This window comes from Xenopus tropicalis, chromosome 9 (genome assembly GCF_000004195.4).
Source record: "Xenopus tropicalis strain Nigerian chromosome 9, UCB_Xtro_10.0, whole genome shotgun sequence".
NCBI lineage: Eukaryota > Metazoa > Chordata > Amphibia > Anura > Pipidae > Xenopus > Xenopus tropicalis.
Window position 1 is genome coordinate 7,218,203 of NC_030685.2, and position 21,613 is coordinate 7,239,815.

General features: G+C 45.9%; 1 protein-coding gene across 23 annotated transcripts; it reads right to left on the reverse strand.

Annotated features, from left to right (window-relative positions):
• Nucleotides 1-2,054: 2,054 nt before the first annotated feature.
• On the reverse strand, nucleotides 2,055-18,269 carry rnf112.1 (ring finger protein 112, gene 1). 23 transcript variants are annotated; one of them, XR_004220430.1, is made up of 15 exons: nucleotides 18,132-18,269; nucleotides 17,687-17,762; nucleotides 15,146-15,428; nucleotides 14,532-14,729; nucleotides 12,561-12,698; nucleotides 11,702-11,806; nucleotides 11,203-11,253; nucleotides 10,542-10,598; nucleotides 9,767-9,853; nucleotides 8,593-8,716; nucleotides 8,143-8,273; nucleotides 6,673-6,726; nucleotides 6,391-6,465; nucleotides 4,135-5,606; nucleotides 2,055-3,852 (listed from the first exon to the last, which is right to left on the reverse strand). XR_004220430.1 is itself a non-coding variant. In XM_031893152.1 (14 exons), exons 2-14 carry the CDS (start codon nucleotides 17,707-17,709, stop codon nucleotides 5,067-5,069), a joined length of 1,866 nt encoding a protein of 621 aa, XP_031749012.1. In that variant the 5' UTR covers nucleotides 17,710-17,762; nucleotides 18,132-18,269; the 3' UTR covers nucleotides 2,055-5,066. The 23 variants fall into 23 exon arrangements, 1 of the variants encoding a protein (XP_031749012.1); XR_004220445.1 differs by having other exon boundaries at nucleotides 2,055-3,581; nucleotides 3,926-5,606; XR_004220435.1 differs by having other exon boundaries at nucleotides 2,055-3,688; nucleotides 3,827-5,606.
• Nucleotides 18,270-21,613: the final 3,344 nt, after the last annotated feature.

The window sequence follows — 21,613 nt, forward strand, 5'->3', positions numbered from 1 at the left end:
GTCTCTAATCCCCCCCATCAGTATCTCCCAGCATGCTCAGCAGTCTCTAATCCCCCCCATCAGTATCTCCCAGCATGCTCAGCAGTCTCTAATCCCCCCCATCAGTATCTCCCAGCATGCTCAGCAGTCTCTAATCCCCCCCATCAGTATCTCCCAGCATGCTCAGCAGTCTCTAATCCCCCCCCATCAGTATCTCCCAGCATGCTCAGCAGTCTCTAATCCCCCCCCATCAGTATCTCCCAGCATGCTCAGCAGTCTCTAATCCCACCCCCCATCAGTATCTCCCAGCATGCTCAGCAGTCTCTAACCCCCCCCCATCAGTATCTCCCAGCATGCTCAGCAGTCTCTAATCCCCCCCATCAGTATCTCCCAGCATGCTCAGCAGTCTCTAATCCCCCCCATCAGTATCTCCCAGCATGCTCAGCAGTCTCTAATCCCCCCCCATCAGTATCTCCCAGCATGCTCAGCAGTCTCTAATCCCCCCCTCAGTCCCAGCATGCTCAGCAGCTAATCCCCCCCATCAGTATCTCCCAGCATGCTCAGCAGTCTCTAACCCCCCCCCCATCAGTATCTCCCAGCATGCTCAGCAGTCTCTAATCTCCCCCCCATCAGTATCTCCCAGCATGCTCAGCAGTCTCTAATCCCACCCCCCATCAGTATCTCCCAGCATGCTCAGCAGTCTCTAACCCCCCCCCATCAGTATCTCCCAGCATGCTCAGCAGTCTCTAATCTCCCCCCATCAGTATCTCCCAGCATGCTCAGCAGTCTCTAATCCCCCCCCATCAGTATCTCCCAGCATGCTCAGCAGTCTCTAATCCCCCCCCATCAGTATCTCCCAGCATGCTCAGCAGTCTCTAATCCCACCCCCCATCAGTATCTCCCAGCATGCTCAGCAGTCTCTAACCCCCCCCCCCATCAGTATCTCCCAGCATGCTCAGCAGTCTCTAATCTCCCCCCCATCAGTATCTCCCAGCATGCTCAGCAGTCTCTCATCCCCCCCCTCAGTATCTCCCAGCATGCTCAGCATTCTCTTATCCCCCCTCCTCGGTATCTCCCAGCATGCTCAGCAGTCTCTAATCCTTACCTTCTCCACCAATAGGAATCCTACTGATCAAAATCCCTACAAATACAAAAGAACTGACCAATGAAGGTGGAACTATGTTTGTCAGACAGCTGCACCCCCCCTCTCTGTCAGTGGTTTGGCCTGTGCAACACAGGAAGCCCCACCCAGTTCTATACAGACCAATGGGGCAAACCCTTGGGGAACCCCCCCTCTCTGTCAGTGGTTTGGCCTGTGCAACACAGGAGGCCCCGCCCAGTTCTATACAGACCGATGGGGCAAACCCTTGGGGCACCCCCCTCTCTGTCAGTCAGTGGTTTGGCCTGTGCAACACAGGAGGCCCCGCCCAGTTCTATAAAGACCGATGGGGCAAACCCTTGGGGCACCCCCCTCTCTGTCAGTCAGTGGTTTGGCCTGTGCAACACAGGAAGCCCCGCCCAGTACTATACAGACCGATGGGGCAAACCCTTGGGGCACCCCCCTCTCTGTCAGTCAGTGGTTGGGCCTGTGCAACACAGGAAGCCCCGCCCAGTACTATACAGACCGATGGGGCAAACCCTTGGGGCACCCCCCTCTCTGTCAGTCAGTGGTTGGGCCTGTGCAACACAGGAAGCCCCGCCCAGTACTATACAGACCGATGGGGCAAACCCTTGGGGCACCCCCCTCTCTGTCAGTCAGTGGTTTGGCCTGTGCAACACAGGAAGCCCCGCCCAGTACTATACAGACCGATGGGGCAAACCCTTGGGGCACCCCCCTCTCTGTCAGTCAGTGGTTGGGCCTGTGCAACACAGGAAGCCCCGCCCAGTACTATACAGACCGATGGGGCAAACCCTTGGGGCACCCCCCTCTCTGTCAGTCAGTGGTTGGGCCTGTGCAACACAGGAAGCCCCGCCCAGTTCTATACAGACCGGTGAGGCAAACCCCCCCATACGAGCAGATTAGAGGTGCCAGCACCCTATATAACCAGCATGAGTGAAATAAAAACGCACAGATGCCAAACAAACAACTTTTATTAAATATATTTTATCAGAACTTATGAGGTAAAAAAAGAAAATTAAAAACCAATCCCAGCACTGACAGGGTTACAGAGAGGCTGCCCCTATGTATAACCCTCCCACACAGCGTGTATACTGGGCTTTATACCACCCTATTCACACGGCGGGATGCTGTATGAGCCAATCAGTGCCCAGACTCCCGCCCATGAATAACCAATAAGAGCAGAGCCCAGTTGCCCGCAGTCACACTATATATAAATACAAAGCAGTGTTAGTACAGTGCAACCCTCTGTGGGCTCCTTCCCCTCCGACTACTCACACTGTGGGGCGGATTTACTAAGAGAAAAACCAGTTCAACTGTTGATAAATACACCCCCTGTACAGGTAAACAAAATGCCCCTCTAGGCAAGGCCTGTAAATAGGCCCCTATGTCTCTGGGGCGAGATTGGTACAAAAATAGGAACATCTTACAGATATTGAGCCGTTTCAAAAAGTTGCTCAAAAAAACCTTCCCCCCCGCAAGAAGGGGCAGAACAGCATAAAAATACCCATCTTTAATGATCCCCATGTCTATCCTCACCGCTCTTCCTCCTCAGATCTGTTCTTTGGCTTTTTATTACCCATTCCTAAAGGGGAACCTAACCATAAAACTGCAGACTGCACTGGTTTCTATGCTGCCATGCATTGTGGAATTTGAATTAATTACTAATCAGACTTTAACGTGACATTTCTATTCTATACATACAGTATAGTGTGAGTGGGCCCCTAAGCTCAGGTAAGTGCCAGCAGCACAGAGTATGTGCAGGGAATCAGTAGAAAATAGATGGGGGGCTACTGGGGGCACAGAGCTTCCCTGCTAAAGGGCTTTGGGGGCCTGGGGCTGGTACAGAACCACAAAACCCCAGCAAAATATTTCACACCAACCTTATATATAATATTTATTGTGCAAAAGTGCAAACTGGGAAATGTTGTTGGTACTATACCTGTAATTTATACCTGTGGTTACTGTGGTTACTACTTGTAAGTTACACCCACAGTTACTAAGTTACTACTTGTAAGTTACAACTGCAATTACTACCTGTAAGTTACTCCTGTAGTTACTACTTGTAAGTTACACCTGCAATTACTACCTGTAAGTTACTCCTGTAGTTACTACTTGTAAGTTACACCTGCAATTACTACCTGTAAGTTACTCCTGTAGTTACTACTTGTAAGTTACACCTGCAATTACTACCTGTAAGTTACACCCGCAGTTACTAAGTTACTACTTGTAAGTTACAACTGCAATTACTACCTGTAAGTTACACCTGCAGTTACTAAGTTACTACTTGTAAGTTACAACTGCAATTACTACCTGTAAGTTACTCCTGTAGTTACTACTTGTAAGTTACACCTGCAATTACTACCTGTAAGTTACACCCGCAGTTACTAAGTTACTACTTGTAAGTTACAACTGCAATTACTACCTGTAAGTTACACCTGCAGTTACTAAGTTACTACTTGTAAGTTACAACTGCAATTACTACCTGTAAGTTACACCCGCAGTTACTAAGTTACTACTTGTAAGTTACAACTGCAATTACTACCTGTAAGTTACACCCGCAGTTACTAAGTTACTACTTGTAAGTTACAACTGCAATTACTACCTGTAAGTTACTCCTGTAGTTACTACTTGTAAATTACACCTGCAATTACTACCTGTAAGTTACACCTGCAGTTACTAAGTTACTACTTGTAAGTTACAACTGCAATTACTACTTGTAAGTTACACCTGCAATTACTACCTGTAAGTTACACCTGCAGTTACTAAGTTACTACTTGTAAGTTACAACTGGAGTTACTACCTGTAAGTTACACCTGTAGTTACTACTTGTAAGTTACACCTGCAATTACTACCTGTAAGTTACACCTGCAATTACTACCTGTAAGTTACACCTGCAATTACTACCTGTAAGTTACACCTGCAATTACTACCTATAAGTTACACCTGTAGTTACTACCTATAAGTTACACCTGTAGTTACTACTTGTAACTTACACCTGCAGTTACTACCTGTAAGTTACTACTTGTAACTTACACCTGCAATTACTACCTGTAAGTTACACCTGTAGTTACTACTTGTAACTTACACCTGCAGTTACTAAGTTGCTACTTGTAAGTTACAACTGCAGTTACTACCTGTAAGTTACTCCCTGTAAGTTACACCTGCAGTTACTAAGTTATTACTAGTAAGTTACAACTGCAGTTACAACCTGTAAGTTACTCCTGTAGTTACTCCCTGTAAGTTACACCTGTAGTTACTACTTGTAAATTACACCTGCAGTCACTAAGTTACTACTTGTAAGTTACAACCTGTAAGTTATACCTGTAGGTTACACCTTTAGTAACTACCCATAAGTTACACCTGTGGTTACGGTATAGTTACTTCCCTATTAAGATACATTTACCGATGGCAGCCCCATTAGAGGATGTTAGGCGAGACACCTAGGAGTTTAAGCCCATCCTATTGGTGGAGAAACCATGACCCCCAGTAAACAGAGAATGTGATGGCTCAGTAGTTAGAAGGCAGCCCATTGGCCACCATATACCTGTAATTAGCAGAGGAGAATGCACAGGGTAGTTATCTCCGCTAGCCAGTGTCACTTGGCGCCTGTATTGTGCGGCCAATCAGGGAGCCTTTCTATTGGATAATGCACATGGAACAGTCTTTATTGATGCATCTGGTAATCACGATGCCCCATTTACGTCAGTGTGGGAAAGTGAGGACAAGTGCTTGTTCCAGATGATTCAGTTTAGCCCCGTATATGTATCCAGGGTGTATCCCAGCAGCAATGGGGGGACCCCCTACCCCCCAATTACTCACTTTCCCTCTGGGAGCCACAATGGATCCATGTTCTTACAGCAGCTGAAGGCAGTGTTCTAGCAGGAAGTTTGAGACCTAGAACTGGATATTTGCCCCTCCCACTTCAGGTTCTCATTGTGCTCCTAGTTCTGTTCTTATTTAACGGAAGTTACTTTTTAGGCGCCACCAGTTGCTGGGAGTCCGTTCCTGACCCGTCTCCGCCCTCTTCCGTTGTTTGCTGCTCCGCCTCCGTTTTTCTGTTTGCAATGGCCCCTCCCACTCCAGCCCCGACCCCGGCCCCCACGCCTGTGCCAATGGCTCCCAATGTCACCGTGCCTCCCACGGCACCTGTAATCACCGCCGCCGTAGTGCTGCCCACTAGAGCCACAGCCTCAGCGGCCAGTACCGTCCCGGCTACTGCGGCTCCAACCACTCCTCCGGCCAAGCTTAAAACCCCACCCCCAATGGCACAGCCAATCCCTATGGCGCACTTCTTAAACCGCTTGGAGTACTCATCGTTGAATTTATCCTCCGCTTCACGCAAAATGGATTCCATTTCCTCCATGAGCAGCTGGCGGCCTTGGCTGTCATCCCCTTTAATGGATTCTTCATAGACAGCGAGAAAATGGGCGGCGGCTTCACTGGTCCTGCCCTTCATCTTGCTGGGGGTCACCCCTAAAATCTTGAAAGGAGAAGAACTGGCCGGGGCCTGAAAAACGGTAAAGGAAAATTCAGTTCAACCATAGAGATTTCCCAGTGCTCATGACTAAATATAAAGGAAGTGGAAGCTGGGAGAAAAGAGGCGTGTCTGGACAACAGGAAGTACATGCAGGGAGCCTGAAGCAAAGAGGCGGGGCAGGCAATATATGATTGACAGCTCAGATACAATTCATTTTCCATTCAGCACTTCCTAGATATCACTTAGATGGCAAATGCATAAGATTTTGGGGTGATACAAAGCTTTGCCTTAATAATACTACACACAAAATGGCGCCGGCCTGTCGGCTGTGACTGTACATTCCAAGACTGAAGGAGGAAAAAATTAAATAGTTTATATGTTATAAGTAACGTTTATTTTGCTCAACTAATATGATAGAAAAGGATTTGGAATTATTTTTTGGGGTGATAAGTCCCCTTTAAAGGGGATGTAAACCCTGCTGCACAGCGTGGCTCAACCAAACTTTACTCAGCTGTTGCTGGGCTACAAATCCCAGAATAATGTAACATATAATGAAGGGTGAGGCATGCTGGGAGCTGTAGTCCAGCAACATCAGGGCTGTATTCTTAAAGCAATATTGCACAATAAAACTTTCCCAGCTCTCTAGGGCCGGCGACTGCTTTAAGATGCAAAAGAATCCTCCAATGAGAATCCCAGCTGATCTGTGTAAATTTGGTTCCTGCAATTGGATTCCCCATGTAGGCGGCCATATTGGGGCGCACACATGCATAATAAAGGAGGGTCTTAGCTCATAAATTTATGCCAAAGCGCTTACCAGATTATCCAGATGGTTCAGGAATTCCCGTTTAACACTGCTCATGTTCTTCCGGTTCTCAAATGTAAAGAACATCTAAGGATGGAGAAGAAGGAGGGAACATGTTACGTCCTGTGATCTGTAGGAACCAATCCTGCTGTAGCCCCGCCCACCCACAGAGGCAGCCCAGGGATCCTCGCCAAGGGTACACACTGGCACAGTGCCCTTATCTGTACACCTGGGCAGGCACAGGAACCTAAGGGCACAGACTGAAACAGCAATTGGGGGGGGGGGGGTACTTACCTCCAATGGGGAGGCAAAGCTGTACTGCTCCTTCTGCAGAAGGCCCACGAATTCCTACCGAGAAACAGAGAGTTAATGTCACAGCTCTAGTAATGATAGTATTTACCTGAACTAGGGTTGCCACCTTTCTAGAGAGGCGGTCACAAAAGTGGGTGGAGGAATGATGTAAAATAGGTGGAGCAATGACGTAAAATGGGTGGAGGACTGACGTAAAATGGGTGGAGGAATGACGTAAAATGGGTGGAGGAATGATGTAAAATGGGTGGAGGAATGACGTAAAATGGGTGGAGGAATGACGTAAAATGGGTGGAGCAATGATGTAAAATGGGTGGAGGAATGACGTAAAATGGGTGGAGGACTGACGTAAAATGGGTGGAGGAATGACGTAAAATGGGTGGAGGAATGACGTAAAATGGGTGGAGCAATGATGTAAAATAGGTGGAGCAATGATGGAAAATTGGTGGAGGAATGACGTAAAATGGGTGGAGGAATGACGTAAAATGGGTGGAGGAATGATGTAAAATAGGTGGAGCAATGACGTAAAATGGGTGGAGGACTGACGTAAAATGGGTGGATGAATGCCGTAAAATGGGTGGAGCAATGACGTAAAATTGGTGGAGGACTGACGTAAAATGGGTGGATGAATGCCGTAAAATGGGTGGAGCAATGATGTAAAATAGGTGGAGCAATGATGTAAAATAGGTGGAGCAATGACGGAAAATTGGTGGAGGAATGACGTAAAATGGGTGGAGGAATGACGTAAAATGGGTGGAGCAATGACGTAAAATGGGTGGAGCAATGACGTAAAATGGGTGGAGCAATGACATAAAACAGGCAGATAGATGGTGTAAATAGGCGGGACTATGACATTGTGACTGCTGGAGGGTAAAAATAAGGTAAGATCCAGGCAGATTGGGGTGGTTCGGGGGAGGATCTGGGGACGGCAAATTTGCAATACTAAATTTTACTGACTAAGCTACTAAAATACCAGCCCTAACCTGAACCCACTCTTAAAGGGGTAGTTCACCTTTAATTTAACAATGAATGAATGAACAATTCTAAGCAGCTTTTCAACTGGTCTTCATTATTTATTTCTTATAGTTTTTGAATTATTTGCCTTCATAAAACTCTTTCCAGCTTTCAAATGGGGGTCACTGACCCCAGCAGCCAAAGACTACTGCTCTGTGAGCAGTCTATTTTATTGAGTCCCTCTCCTATTCATATATCAGTCTCTCATTCAAACCACTCCCTGGTTGCTAAGGCAATTCATACCCTAGCAACAGTTGTTGGTCCTCCAAATTGGAGAGCTGCTGAACAATTATTGAAATAATTCAAAAACGACAAATGATAAAAAATGAAGACCAATTGCAAATGGTCTCAGAATATTACTCCCTACAGAGTGCCCAGATGCAGGAATATTGTTCCCCGAAACCAATCAGTGTGCGTAATGGATGATGTCTCGGCACACACCTTTAGTTTGCCCTCCAGCTGGGCGCAGGTCACTTTCTCCCCGTGGATATCGGTTTTGACGTGGCGCCAGATGCCTCGCACCAGGTCGGTGATGTAGTTTCCAAGGTGGTTCTTGAAATCTTCATCCATATCTGTGAAGATAAGCGAGACAGAATTCCTATGGGAACGAGTAAAGCGGGGCTGCCAAGCTGCTTCCCCTACCCTGCTGAGTCTTCTGAGATATAAACCCACCAATGGCCTTTGCCATTCTAATTATATGCAGCGGGGTGCTAACTGTGGGAAGTTCTAGAGCAAATAAAGGATATTTGGGGGGAACTGGTTGGAAATGCAGTTCTGATGAATGTGATTTGTGGACATTGGGGGCCATGGGATGTTCCTTGGGGGGCAATTATTTGGGGGCAGCAAGGACAGTAGCAAAGCCACAATAGACACATATAATGATGAGTGTACCTGAAAGGCTTCCCTGGCTGTCTCCCAGCAGTCTCTTTCCTGGGTGGGGCAAGAGGCAGCAGCCGACAGACGGGCTTCTCAGCGTGTCTAACACAAAGGGATACCGAGACGCCTTTCTCAGATTCTTTTATGGGGAAAAAAATCATTGTCATTTATTCATTATGGTCTTTACATGTAGAAAGTTCCAGGCTAGATCGCTCTCATACTGGCTGATTCTAATGAGAACGTGATTGGTCAGTCTCCAGGTCAAGTGATCTGACTGAGTGCAATTGAAAGGGGATGTAAACCCAACTATAACGCTGTCCCACTGCGCCCCCTAGTTCTGCTATAGAAGTTGCTGGAAGACATCATTATAGATTGAAGGAGACTCACCAATGAGAATTCTACTGATCATTTATAATGATATAGATGCAGAAGAAGTGACCAATGAGAATGCTGATTCCCAGCACTGTGTCAGGCCCCTTGCTGGTACCTTACATATAGAGATAATGATGTCATTTTCCCGTCATTATATGGCACAGGAATCAGACATGGGGATAAAGGGACAGACTTGTTCAGTGCTGGGAAACTGTGCTTAATGCTCCCAACTCCAATTGCAGGAACAGAGAACAGGGAGCCGGATTTATACAGATCAGCTGGGATTCTCATTGGAGGATTTCTTGCATTTCAATGCTGCCAATGCAGGCCCTAGAGAGCTGGGAAAGTTTTATTGTGCAATATTGCTTTAAGAATACAACCCTGATGTTGCTGGACTACAGCTCCCAGCATGCCTCACCCTTCATTATATGTTATATTATTCTGGGAGTAAAGTTTGGTTGAGCAGTGCAGTAGTGTTTACTTCCCCTTTAACAGACAGTTTGCTCTCTGTATGTACATTAACCCCTATATTATATATATATATACATTTTTTTTTTTTTCCTCAACCTATGATTCCTGCGTGAAAATTCCTGTGTGTGCCGTCACTCCATGTTTGTGTAACCTTTTTTTGTACTGGCACCCAGGTATCATCTGTATCTTATGGTGTGCAGCTTCCTGGCAATCTTTATTATATATATATATATTATATATATATATATATGTGATTGGACAATCAGCCTCCAGCCAGGAATCAATGAATCACCAAGTCCAACCCAAAATGACTGAGATACATACAGATATATATGGAAGTACATACCTCAGTCTCGCGGTTAATATATGATTGGGCGTCTCCTCTCTGACAATTCAGTGAATCGTGCCAATCCCTGATCAGTATATCCAGGTGCTGTAACACAAAAGGCAGATTCATGGCAACAGGGACTGAAAACACAGGTGGATATTACCCCAGGGGCTTAGTACCCAGAATTCAAAGGGAAAACTGCATAAAACCAAACAGCCTGACCTGTACATTGCTGCAGATGATTTAACCACTTACTGGATCCCCCTTATATAGTGTTGTATAGTATAGTATTGTTACATTGCCAAAATATCAGCCATTTGGAGGAGTGGGCAACCCTTCTGACTACTGGCTTCTATCTGACTGTTGTGTGATAGGAAATAAGGGCTTATTTGCTAACAGAGGGTTAATCTGGGCAAAACATGGGGTATTTTCAGGGCAAAGGGATTGAGCAGATAAAATCACTGCTTGCAGTCACAGCACGTCTGTGTGCACAGAAGTTTATTGGAGCGCTTGCAGTCACAGAAACCTCCAGGCAGCACAGCAACCTTAACGATGTGGCCAGTGGGGATGCCAGATTTGTGAGCGTGCATCTTTTTTTGGTGGGTGCGGGTGGGCGATCACGGTTACACACGCGGCCCTGGACACTCACGGGGGGATGGGGTGCATATACCGACTCGAGTATAAGCCGAGGTTGAGTTTTTCAGCACATTTTTCGTGCTGAAAATCTCGGCTTATACTCAAGTATATACGGTAGGTGTATGATGCTTTATACAAAGGACAATGGTCCATTTACCTGTAAATACTGCAGATCAAAGGATTTCCCAGCTAGTTCTGCCACGTAAAGGTACATCTGAAAACAAGCAGAAATAAAGCATTATAGGAGACCTATCATGTGAAAGTTAAGAATGTACCAGTGCATTATACTCCTCTTATTATAGAAGGTTTGTGCTTAAAAAGTTCAGCTTCCTGCTGCCTCCTATCCCAGGCTGTGCAGGGGGGCCGGCGACACTGTAGGGCTGTGATTGGCTACTCCCCTCCTACTGTGCTTCTGGCAGGGACCGTAAGGACACGCCCACCCCTCATGTGAAACCCAGACAGGGACCTGAGAGGATCTATAGGGTGCTCCAAATAAAGGCGCCATTGTTACAGATAGGATTAATGTTTAGCCCAAAGGGAAACTAGCACCGTATATTATTCATAATTGCCTACAGGGTTAGGGGTTTTTTATTTATCCAATATGTCCAAGTAGCCCCCAACTGGCTATATATGCCCAGAGAAATACATAACTTAACTCCCCATAGGCTGCTTCATAAAGAGGCCACTAGCATGTACCATGTGTAGCTTACATGCAACCATGGAAGTGCCATTTCCCTGTATCTCAGCTGATTCCACATGAGAAAGCAAAATAATAATAATAATAATAATTTTCTGCACCCCTTCTTTTACTCTCTCACCTCCAGATAATCCAGTTCTGTCGTTTTCAGGCTTGAGTTTACGTTGAAAATCTGAAAAATATCAAAATATAAACAAAAGCCGGTTGTTTATTTGCTCTTTCATTCACTTTTCCTACCCGCGTTTGTAATTACCATTTTGCCCCACAATGCACCATTTTCACTGCAGGTGCTGTTACCATGGCAGGATTTGCTCCTGACCTCCCTTTAAAGGGAAACTAAACCCAACCGTAAAGCTGTCCCACTGCGCCCCCTAGTTCTCTATAGAAGTTGATGAAAAGCGTAATTACACATGGAAACCAATTCACCAATGAGAATTCTACTGACCCAAAACTTCATTATAGATGCAAGAGAAGTGACCAATGAGAATGCTGATTCCCAGCACTGTGTCAGGCCCCTTGCTGGTACCTTACATATAGAGATAATTATGTCATTTTCTCCTTCATATATGGCACAGGAATCAGACATGGGGATAAAGGCGGGGGGGAGGCCAGGGACCTACCAGGTAGGAGCTGAGGATCATGGATAAGGCAGAAAGCTTAATGCTTATGTCTCTGGAACTCTCGATATCCAGCGAGCCCTCTGTGTCCAACACAAACACGGCCATCTAGGGAGAAAGGTCACAGTTACGCACAGTGGGATGAAATAGGCCAATGGAACAGCCTAACATAAAAATATATTGCATAAACAGCTCATATGTAAAACTCTGCTTCATCTAAATAAACCATTTTCATATAAATATACTTATTTAGCAGTATGTGCCATTGGGTAATCCTAAATAGGAAACTGCCATTTTATGTACTAAGGGCCGCCCCATGGGATCATAGGATTCACAGTGCACACAAACAAGCCAAGGCACACATACATGCTAGGCCCCATCAGCCAATGAATGGGCAGAGTTCTGCCTTTTGCTCCCACACTACTTCCTGTTACAGTTAGAGCTGCATCACTTCCTGTCAGCTGATCTCTGAGGGAGCACACAGCCCAGCACTAAATGGCGGCTCAAGGGAAAGGATGTAAAAGGGCAATATTTACTGATATATATATTCCAGTTTGGGGAGATTCTTTAATAGGCCACTTAACATAATATAAACTGTCTGTTGGTTACGTATTCATTCTGGGAGTGTAGTTTCCCTTTAAGCGTAGGGAGTGTAAGAGGTGACAGTTATGTTGACACACATGGCAAGTAATGCCTTTTAGCCCTTTGCACCCCAACATTATTTAATCTCCCCTACTTATCTCAAGGCTTTCAGATGTATAACAGACATTTATGTCCCCCATAAATCAGACAGGGTACAAACACACCAAGAAGCAGAGAGAACATTCCACGGGCTGGAATCCAAATTGTATTTCATTCTCACCTTTTCTCCGTTGCGTTCTAGAACGAACGGCTTGTTCCAGATCCAGATCCCCTTGGTGATGCTTTCTGTGCCCGCTCTCCATTCAAATCCACTGAGGGGCTCATCTTCCCCTCCCAGGCTGATTGGCTCATCCCTTTCCTTTATAGCAAGTCAGAAAATAACATTGTTACTAATGTGCTCAAATCTGATTAAAGGGGAAGGAAAGACATTTTGGCATTTTACTGCTAATAGGTTAGCCACATTAGTGCAAGCTAGAATGCTATATTTATTCTGCAGAGAGCTTTACCATACCTGAGTAAACAGCCCTAGAAGCTCCCTGTGTTTGTTTAAGATACAGCTGCCATTTTAGCTTGGTCTCAGTAGCTTTCTGCTGCAGCTCTGGCTGCTGGTAGCTCAGATTACACAGCACAGTTGGGAGGGGGAGCAAATTCTGATGGGACGGGGAGAGGGAGAAAGGAGCAAACTGAGCAGACTCATTCCCCTGCCCTGAAGGATTTTTCTGAGAGAGGAAGGCAGATACCCTAAGAACGTGTTTACAAAAAAAAGAGACAAGGAATCCTGTGTTTCTTTTGATAGAGGACTCAGTGCAGTGTTTCTGTAAGTGCTTATGGCTGTATTTACATAGACCTTTCTGATAAAGCTTACTGAGTTTTTAACCTTTCCTTTTTTTTCAGCTTAAATGCAAGCTTGGTGTTGCTCAAAGGCAGAAGTGCAGAAATCCAAGGGGCAAAGATAAAAGCAAGTCGGAAAGCTGATAAGAGCTAATCTTTATTATTGTGTTGCGCCACAGCAAGAAACAAACCCTCTCCAACTGATACTGCAGCACAGGGGGGGGTGTTACAGATCACATTTACACAGCTCTATGTGTTTGCACACAAGGTTATCCCTAATGCACTTTGTACCTGGGTCCCTGGGACAATGTTTGTATTTGGCTAAAAACAAATAAACAAAAAGCTATAATTAATATTTAAACCTATCTATCACATTACAAGCTGAGACAGCGCTTTCCCCTGTTTATGGTCCCATCCCTCGTGATCGGAGTGGATTTCCCCAGCTCACATTACTTTCACATTCCCTTCTGCCACTCACATTAACCCTGACACTGCCAGCCATTTACACTCACTTATGTTCAAGTTTTTCAAAATTCCAGTTTACGGTGCTGTCCCACTGCGCCCCCTAGTTTTGCTATAGAAGTTGCCAAAAAACACAATTATCAATGCAAAAAAATTCACCAATGAGAATTCTACTGATTAAAATAACTTTATTATAAATGCAAAAGAACTGACCAAAGAGAATGCTGATTCCCAGCACTGTGTCAGGCCCCTTGCTGGTACCTTACATATAGAGATAATGATGTCATTTTCCCGTCATTATATGGCACAGGAATCAGACATGGGGATAAAGGGACAGACTTGTTCAGTGCTGGGAAACTGTGCTTAATGCTCCCAACTCCAATTGCAGGAACAGAGAACAGGGAGCCAGATTTATACAGATCAGCTGGGATTCTCATTGGAGGATTCTTTTGCATTTCAATGCTGCCAATGCGGGCCCTAGAGAGCTGGGAAAGTTTTATTGTGCAATATTGCTTTAAGAATACAGCCCTGATGTTGCTGGACTACAGCTCCCAGCATGCCTCACCCTTCATTATATGTTACATTATTCTGGGATTTGTAGTCCAGCAACAGCTGAGTAAGGTTTGGTTGAGCAGCGCTGTGCAGCAGGGTTTACATCCCCTTTAACATTATATTTTAATGGTGGGGCTGGGTAATACTTTCTTATACCATAGGGCTATAGCATACGAGCTCCAGCACTTCCTGTTGTGGTCAGTCGGTTAACTTGTGGTGATGCTGTATCAACATTATCAAAGTGCATTGTGGTCCCAAGTACATAATATAGAGAAGCCGTGACACCTACAAGGACCCGAGGCTTTTCAACACCCTGTTACTATACGAGGGAGTTACAGTCTCCTACCTGGCAGGACAGGGCCCTCAGGATGTAGTTCAAGAGGAAGGATTTGCCCCGACGTTTCTCTCCAATCATGCAGATTAAGACTACGGGGCAATTTGATACATCGCTGCTCAGGAAACAGCTTTGTACAGCAGCTTCATCTGTCTGCAGTTGCCCGCGGCTGTCTGTATAAACCAATGGAATGGCGCAGGGTGGGGTCTCCTATAGTGCAAGACAAAACAAAGTAAATCATTAAGGTTGAGGAGACTGCCTCATACAGATAAAAGTACACAAAAGGAATTCTGGGAATGAATTGCAAACTCTTAAAAAAAATCCCATTTACATGGCTTCTGCTTTAAACCCAGTGGGTGAGCTTTTAGCCTATAGGATAAGAGTTTGGAATTCATTCCCAGAATTCCTTTTGGGGATAAAAAAGGAAACAGAAATTAAAAGTGAATTTTCAGAGTGACTTAAACTGTGCCTTATAGTCAATACTTATAATTAGGGATGCACCGAAGCCAGGATTCGGTTTGGTATTCGGCCAGGATTTGGCCTTTTTTGGCAGGGTGGGTTCAGTGCATCCCTACTTATAATAACATGTATGTACCCCCCCCTCCTCTATTTCCTCTATTTCTTACCTTCTTGGCCTGCTCTTCTCTCACCACCAGCTGGACGTTTGTGACCAGATTCTTCAGTCTATGGACGGGAATCAGCTGATCTCTGGGACAAACCTTCCGACACTCGGGGCAGCGGTACCCCCATATTTGTGGGGTGGCCCAGTATGAGACGATGCAGTTCCTGCAGAAGGTGTGGCCACAGGTGATAGATACCGGGTCGGTAAGCTCGCTGAGACACACGGAGCAGGTGATATCCTCTTCCAGCTTGTGGAAACTTGCAGCCCCCTCCCGCGGCATGCTGGGCCTGCACACAAATACCGTTAGGGCCACACAGCCATCAAGGTCCAGATAACAAGTTAAAAGGGTTGTTCACCTTTGAATTTGAGTTACCTTTTCATATGATGTAGAGCAGGGGTCTCAAACTCGCGGCCCGCGGGCCATTTGCGGCCCTCGGTACAATATTTTGTGGCCCGCACCAACGCCTTCTCAAAAGCAATGAATGGAGCGCGATTTTTTTTGCGATTCAAGGGATAATGCAAGGCACGGCGGGCGGGAGCTGCTGATTGCGGAAATGACGTTATGCCATCATAACAGTTATTATGGGAAACGTTCTGTGTGCACAATTAGCTGCTAAGGAGCTAATTGTGCACACAGAACGTCTTCCCATAATAATATATAATCCCTTAATAATAATTATCCCTTGAAAGCCAATTTTTTGTGAAATCCCTTATGCGGCCCAGCCTCATCCTGACTTTGCCTCCTGCGGCCCCCAGGTAAATTGAGTTTGAGCCCCCTGCTGTAGAGAGTAATATTCTGAGACAGATTGCAGTTGGTCTTCATTTTTTATGCACCGAATCCGGGCCGAATCCAGCCGAACCGAACCCTAATTAGCATATGCTAATTACCATTCGGAAAGGTTGAATGTTAGGGGAAACATTTTTTGCTGTGCACGTGCCAATTTTTAACCCTTCCTGAACCTAATTAGCATATGTTCATTAGGATTTGGATTAGGTTCAGTATTCGGCCGAATCCACCAGGGTGGGTTTAGGGGTTCGGCCGAACACAAAAAAGTGGGTTCGGTGCATCCCTAATTTTTTTATTATTTGTTGTTTTTTAAAGATTTCAATTTTTGTTCAGCGACTCTCCAGTTTGGAGTTATAACAGCTGTCTGGTTGCTAGGGTCTAAGTTACCTTAGCAACCAGGGAGTGGTTTGAATGAGAGACTGATATATGAATAAGAGAGGGGCTGAATAGAAAAAATAGTTAAAAAAAAAATGTAACAATAAAACTGGAGCCTCACAGAGCAATAGTTTTTGGCTGCCGGGGTCAGTGACCCCCATTTGAATGCTGCAAAAAGTTTGACGAATAAGGCAAATAATTAAAAAAATAAAAAATAAATAATGAAGACCAATTAAAAAGTTGCCTATAATTGGCCATTGTATATCATACTAAAAGTGAAGTGAACCACCCCTTTAACATGAAATCATATACTGATGTAAAAAGCAAAACTGCACGGCCTGTCTGCCCAACATCTTATTATGAAGTCAAGGATTAATATGAATTTGCCCCTCCATTTGCAGTTATAACTGCCCCATACTCTTCTGGGAAGGTTCCCCCTAGATTTCAAAACAGAAATGGGTTTAGGCTGATGCCACACCAGGCGTAGGGCTGATTTTTTCGGCAAGCGGAAAAACGCTTGCCGAAAATTCAGCCCTACGCCTGCTACTTGTGCCTGCACCCGAATGAATGGGATACACTCGGGTGAAGGCACAAGTAGCCGATATACGCAAGAAAACGCGAGACTTTGCATTCTCTCGCGTTTTCGTGCGTATATCGGCTACATGTGCCTGCACCCGAGCGTATTCCATTCATTCGGGTGCAGGCACAAGTAGCAGGCGTAGGGCTGAATTTTCGGCAAGCGTTTTTCCGCTTGCCGAAAAAATCAGCCCTACGCCTGGTGTGGCATCAGCCTTAGAATACTGTATTGACCCCAGACAAGATATACATATGGGTGTGTTTAACTAAAACTCTCAGAAACCCCAAGACCCAACTGTAAAGCTGCCCCACTGCGCCCCCTAGTTCTCTATAGAAGTTGATGAAAAACGTAATTACACATGGAAACCAATTCCCCAATGAGAATTCTACTGACCCAAAACTTCATTATAGATGCAAGAGAAGTGACCAATGAGAATGCTGATTCCCAGCACTGTGTCAGGCCCCTTGCTGGTACCTTACATATAGAGATAATGATGGCATTTTCCCGTCATTATATGGCACAGGAATCAGACATGGGGATAAAGGGACAGACTTGTTCAGTGCTGGGAAACTGTGCTTAATGCTCCCAACTCCAATTGCAGGAACAGAGAACAGGGAGCCAGATTTATACAGATCAGCTGGGATTCTCATTGGAGGATTCTTTTGCATTTCAATGCTGCCAATGCGGGCCCTAGAGAGCTGGGAAAGTTTTATTGGGCAATATTGCTTTAAGAATACAACCCTGATGTTGCTGGACTACAGCTCCCAGCATGCCTCACCCTTCATTATATGTAGTAGTGTACTCACTGTTTGCTGCTGCTGCCTCCCATGCGCCGAGCGTTGGGGTCGCCGGGTGTCACACAGGGGATCAGTCGTTGGGAACCTGCAGAGGAAGTCGCTGGTTACTGAGGGGAACACGGTGCAGGAGGGCGGGGTGATACAAAGAAGCGAAACTTGTGCTCAGCCTGACACCCCTCCCCACAGCCATTGGTACAGTCTGACTCATCAGAGCAGGTGTGGGGCTCTGACTAACTGGGATGGGGGGGGGGGGGGGTTAGATTAAAATGTAAAGTTTGTGTTTACATTCAATGTTTGGGGCAAAGCAGGAAGGCTACACCCCACTTAGTTATGTCTAAACTCCAGCTGGAACTACAACTCCCACAATGCCCTGAGAACCCCTCTGTGAGTCTGTAAGTTAATAATAATAATAGACGTCTCTGTATTCCCATTCAGCCACATACACAGGACTCACCTGTTGCCCAGGACTATCCCTTCCCCGCTCCCTGCCGTGTCTGTTCCGCATTCCTCATCTCCAGGCGGCTCCCTGTCTCTATGCGCTTTCTCTCCCCTCAGCTGTCACTCTGCCCCCGCCCCCTGCACTTCCTGCTTCCCTTTCCCCCAGCGGCCGAGGAACTGAAAGCGAAAGGAGCTGCCCATTGGTTGTTCCAAAACACGTGGGTTTTGCTTTGATAGCGGCGAGAGGAGGGGGAGGCGGGTTCTGCTCGGCAATTGGCTAATACAAACACGTTCTTTCAATCGTCCTCTGCTTATTGGTTGTCTTGGTGACTATGTAGGTATGCATACTCCTCAACCATTGGCTGTTTCCAGCAAGTGGGCGTTACAGTTACTATTGATTGACAGAACGGCGTTGCGTTCCAAGGCGGAAGCACGCTTGGGTAGTAAACAGTGCGGATTTAGATCCCTGACAGAATGGGAGTGTTTTTGGGTCTCTGGGGTTTTTAAAAGCAACCAACTGCAAATAAGTATTTCAGTGACGACTTAGCCAGGAGTTAGGGCTCAGTGGTTGTTTATCTGCCATAATTGCTTATGGTGGAAACATATTAGGGGCAGCTGGTCACTTCTGGGGGGGGGGGCAGAGCTGCCAATCAACCCCATGTCATTAGAGCAATAATGGCCTAAATTTCTCTTCACATTTTCAAATATAATCTTAATATTTGGGTTTTGACCACGCCTATTTGTGTGAGACCACACCCCCTAAATACCACTCCCATTTTTACAACATTTGGCAGGTTGTGTAAAGTGAGTTTGGGGGGTCTTGTTTTATGTGTTATTATAGTTTTGCTAATGAAGGTGAAGTTGCCCTTTAAGCTGCAAGTCTCAGTTCCCCCCAAGAGACCTGTTTAGCTTATTAGTTACAATTGTATCTCAGTGCAGGGGGGTGAGTATCCTGGCCTCTGCCAAAAGCTACTTATTTAATTAAGTTTGAGAAACGTTGTATCTTTTTTGGGGGTTCAGTGCAAGAGATCAAAGGGAAATGAGGGACTTTTCGGTAAGAAGCTGGGACTGCGGGCTGAGCTGTTAAAATTGGGACAGTTGGTAGGTAAAGACGAGTTTAAATTTGACTACGCACATAATGCTTATTTAGGCAAAATTTGCAGAGATGTCAACACTCAGTCCCCATAGGCAAATATGGCTAAGGGAGCAAGATAGCAGCTCCCAGTAGGTATCAGAATAGCACTCAATAGTAAGAAATCCAAGTCCGGCTTGGGACTCCTCCAGTTACATGGGAGTAGGAGAAACAATAGGTTAGCTGAAAGCAGTTCTAATGTGTAGCGCTGGCTGAAAGCTCAGACTCAGGCACACTTTACTGCTGCGCTGCAAGTTGGAGTGATATCCCCCCCACCCCCAGCAGCCGATCAGCAGAACAATGGGAAGGGAGCAAGATAGCAGCTCCCAGTAGGTATCAGAATAGCATTCAATAGTAAGAAATCCAAGTCCGGCTTGGGACTCCTCCAGTTACATGGGAGTAGGAGAAACAATAGGTTAGCTGAAAGCAGTTCTAATGTGTAGCGCTGGCTGAAAGCTCAGACTCAGGCACACTTTACTGCTGCGCTGCAAGTTGGAGTGATATCCCCCCCACCCCCAGCAGCCGATCAGCAGATCAATGGGAAGGGAGCAAGATAGCAGCTCCCAGTAGGTATCAGAATAGCACTCAATAGTAAGAAATCCAAGTCCGGCTTGGGACTCCTCCAGTTACATGGGAGTAGGAGAAACAATAGGTTAGCTGAAAGCAGTTCTAATGTGTAGCCCGGCTGAAAGCTCAGACTCAGGCACACTTTACTGCTGCGCTGCAAGTTGTAGTGATATCCCCCCTCACCCCCAGCAGCCAATCAGCAGAACAATGGGAAGGGAGCAAGATATCAGCTCCCAGTAGGTATCAGAATAGCACTCCATAGTAAGAAATCCAAGTCTGGCTTGGGACTCCTCCAGTTACATGGGAGTAGGAGAAACAATAGGTTAGCTGAAAGCAGTTCTAATGTGTAGCGCTGGCTGAAAGCTCAGACTCAGGCACACTTTACTGCTGCGCTGCAAGTTGTAGTGATATCCCCCCCCTCACCCCCAGCAGCCAATCAGCAGAACAATGGGAAGGGAGCAAGATAGCAGCTCCCAGTAGGTATCAGAATAGCACTCAATAGTAAGAAATCCAAGTCCGGCTTGGGACTCCTCCAGTTACATGGGAGCAGGAGAAACAATAGGTTAGCTGAAAGCAGTTCTAATGTGTAGCGCCGGCTCCTTCTGAAAGCTCAGACTCAGGCACACTTTACTGCTGCGCTGCAAGTTGGAGTGATATCCCCCCCCCCTCACCCCCAGCAGCCGATCAGCAGAACAATGGGAAGGGAGCAAGATAGCAGCTACCAGTATGTATCAGAATAGCACTCAATAGTAAGAAATCCAAGTCCGGCTTGGGACTCCTCCAGTTACATGGGAGTATGAGAAACCCCATAGAAATCATGGTAGAATCCCTTTAATGAAACTAACCTGAATCAGCATCTCTCCACCCACAGTGCAACTTTATATACCTGATTACGCACTAAAGCAGTGGAAATGTAGTTTGCTCTAACAGCTCTATGGAATGTTTTCTTTCCTGGCCAACCCCCCTCTCCCAATTGGCAGGCATGTTATTATTATTATCATGCTATTGGGCATCCGCTGACTGGAGTTAAGTTATAGGGTGAAGGGCCACTTTGCTGCAATAAGAACAACATGGAAGGACAGCAGCACGCAGAATGACGTTGAGTAGTCCCTGATCACCATCATTAATGCATTATTAATATACTTTTTGTCGTTATAATTACTGCTATTATTGTATTAGGCAGCACAGGAATAACATTATGATAACCTAGCTTTGTACGTCTGAAAAGCAGTTTGATTTTAATTGCACATATCTGTACTGATTTTCAAACACTTGGTATGGGGTGAGTGGCCTAGGGAAACGTCTTCCAACCTCAACATGAAATCTTATTAGTGATTAAGGCTGCGTTCATGTTTATCTTCTCTCCATCTTCTCCATCTTCTCTCAATTACAACATCTACAGTGTGTGCAGGTTGCGTTATATCAAGCTTGTCCTCAACAGCCTTGCAATGGGCTGATAGTAGCTGCCGATATGGGTCCCTTGGACCAATTCGGCATCTTATTGGCCCGTGTATGGGCAGAAACGAGGGGCCTACCCGCCGATATCTGGCCTAAAATTGCCCAGATATCAATCGGCCAGGTTAGAAAATTCAGTCAGATCGGGGACCGCATCGGCTCGAACCAACTGCCCCATTGCCACCCACATAATCCGATCGTTTTTTTTTTTTTTACATAAACGCTCCGCGATATCGCCCAACCGTAGGTGGTGGATATTGGGTGAAGATCCGCTCGCTTGGCGACATCGCCAAGCGAGTGGATCTGCTCGTGTATGGGGACCTTAAGTCAATTGCCTTGACTTC

Coding starts and splice junctions, on each gene's coding strand:
- rnf112.1 (XM_031893152.1), bottom strand. CDS start 17,709: ATGGGAGGCAGCAGCAGCAAACA. Junction 12,699..14,531: donor TGAGGGCCCTGTCCTGCCAG/GTAGGAGACTGT, acceptor CTTGCTATAAAG/GAAAGGGATGAGCCAATCAG. Junction 6,466..6,672: donor GCTTTGCCTCCCCATTGGAG/GTAAGTACCCCC, acceptor CTCCATCCTTAG/ATGTTCTTTACATTTGAGAA.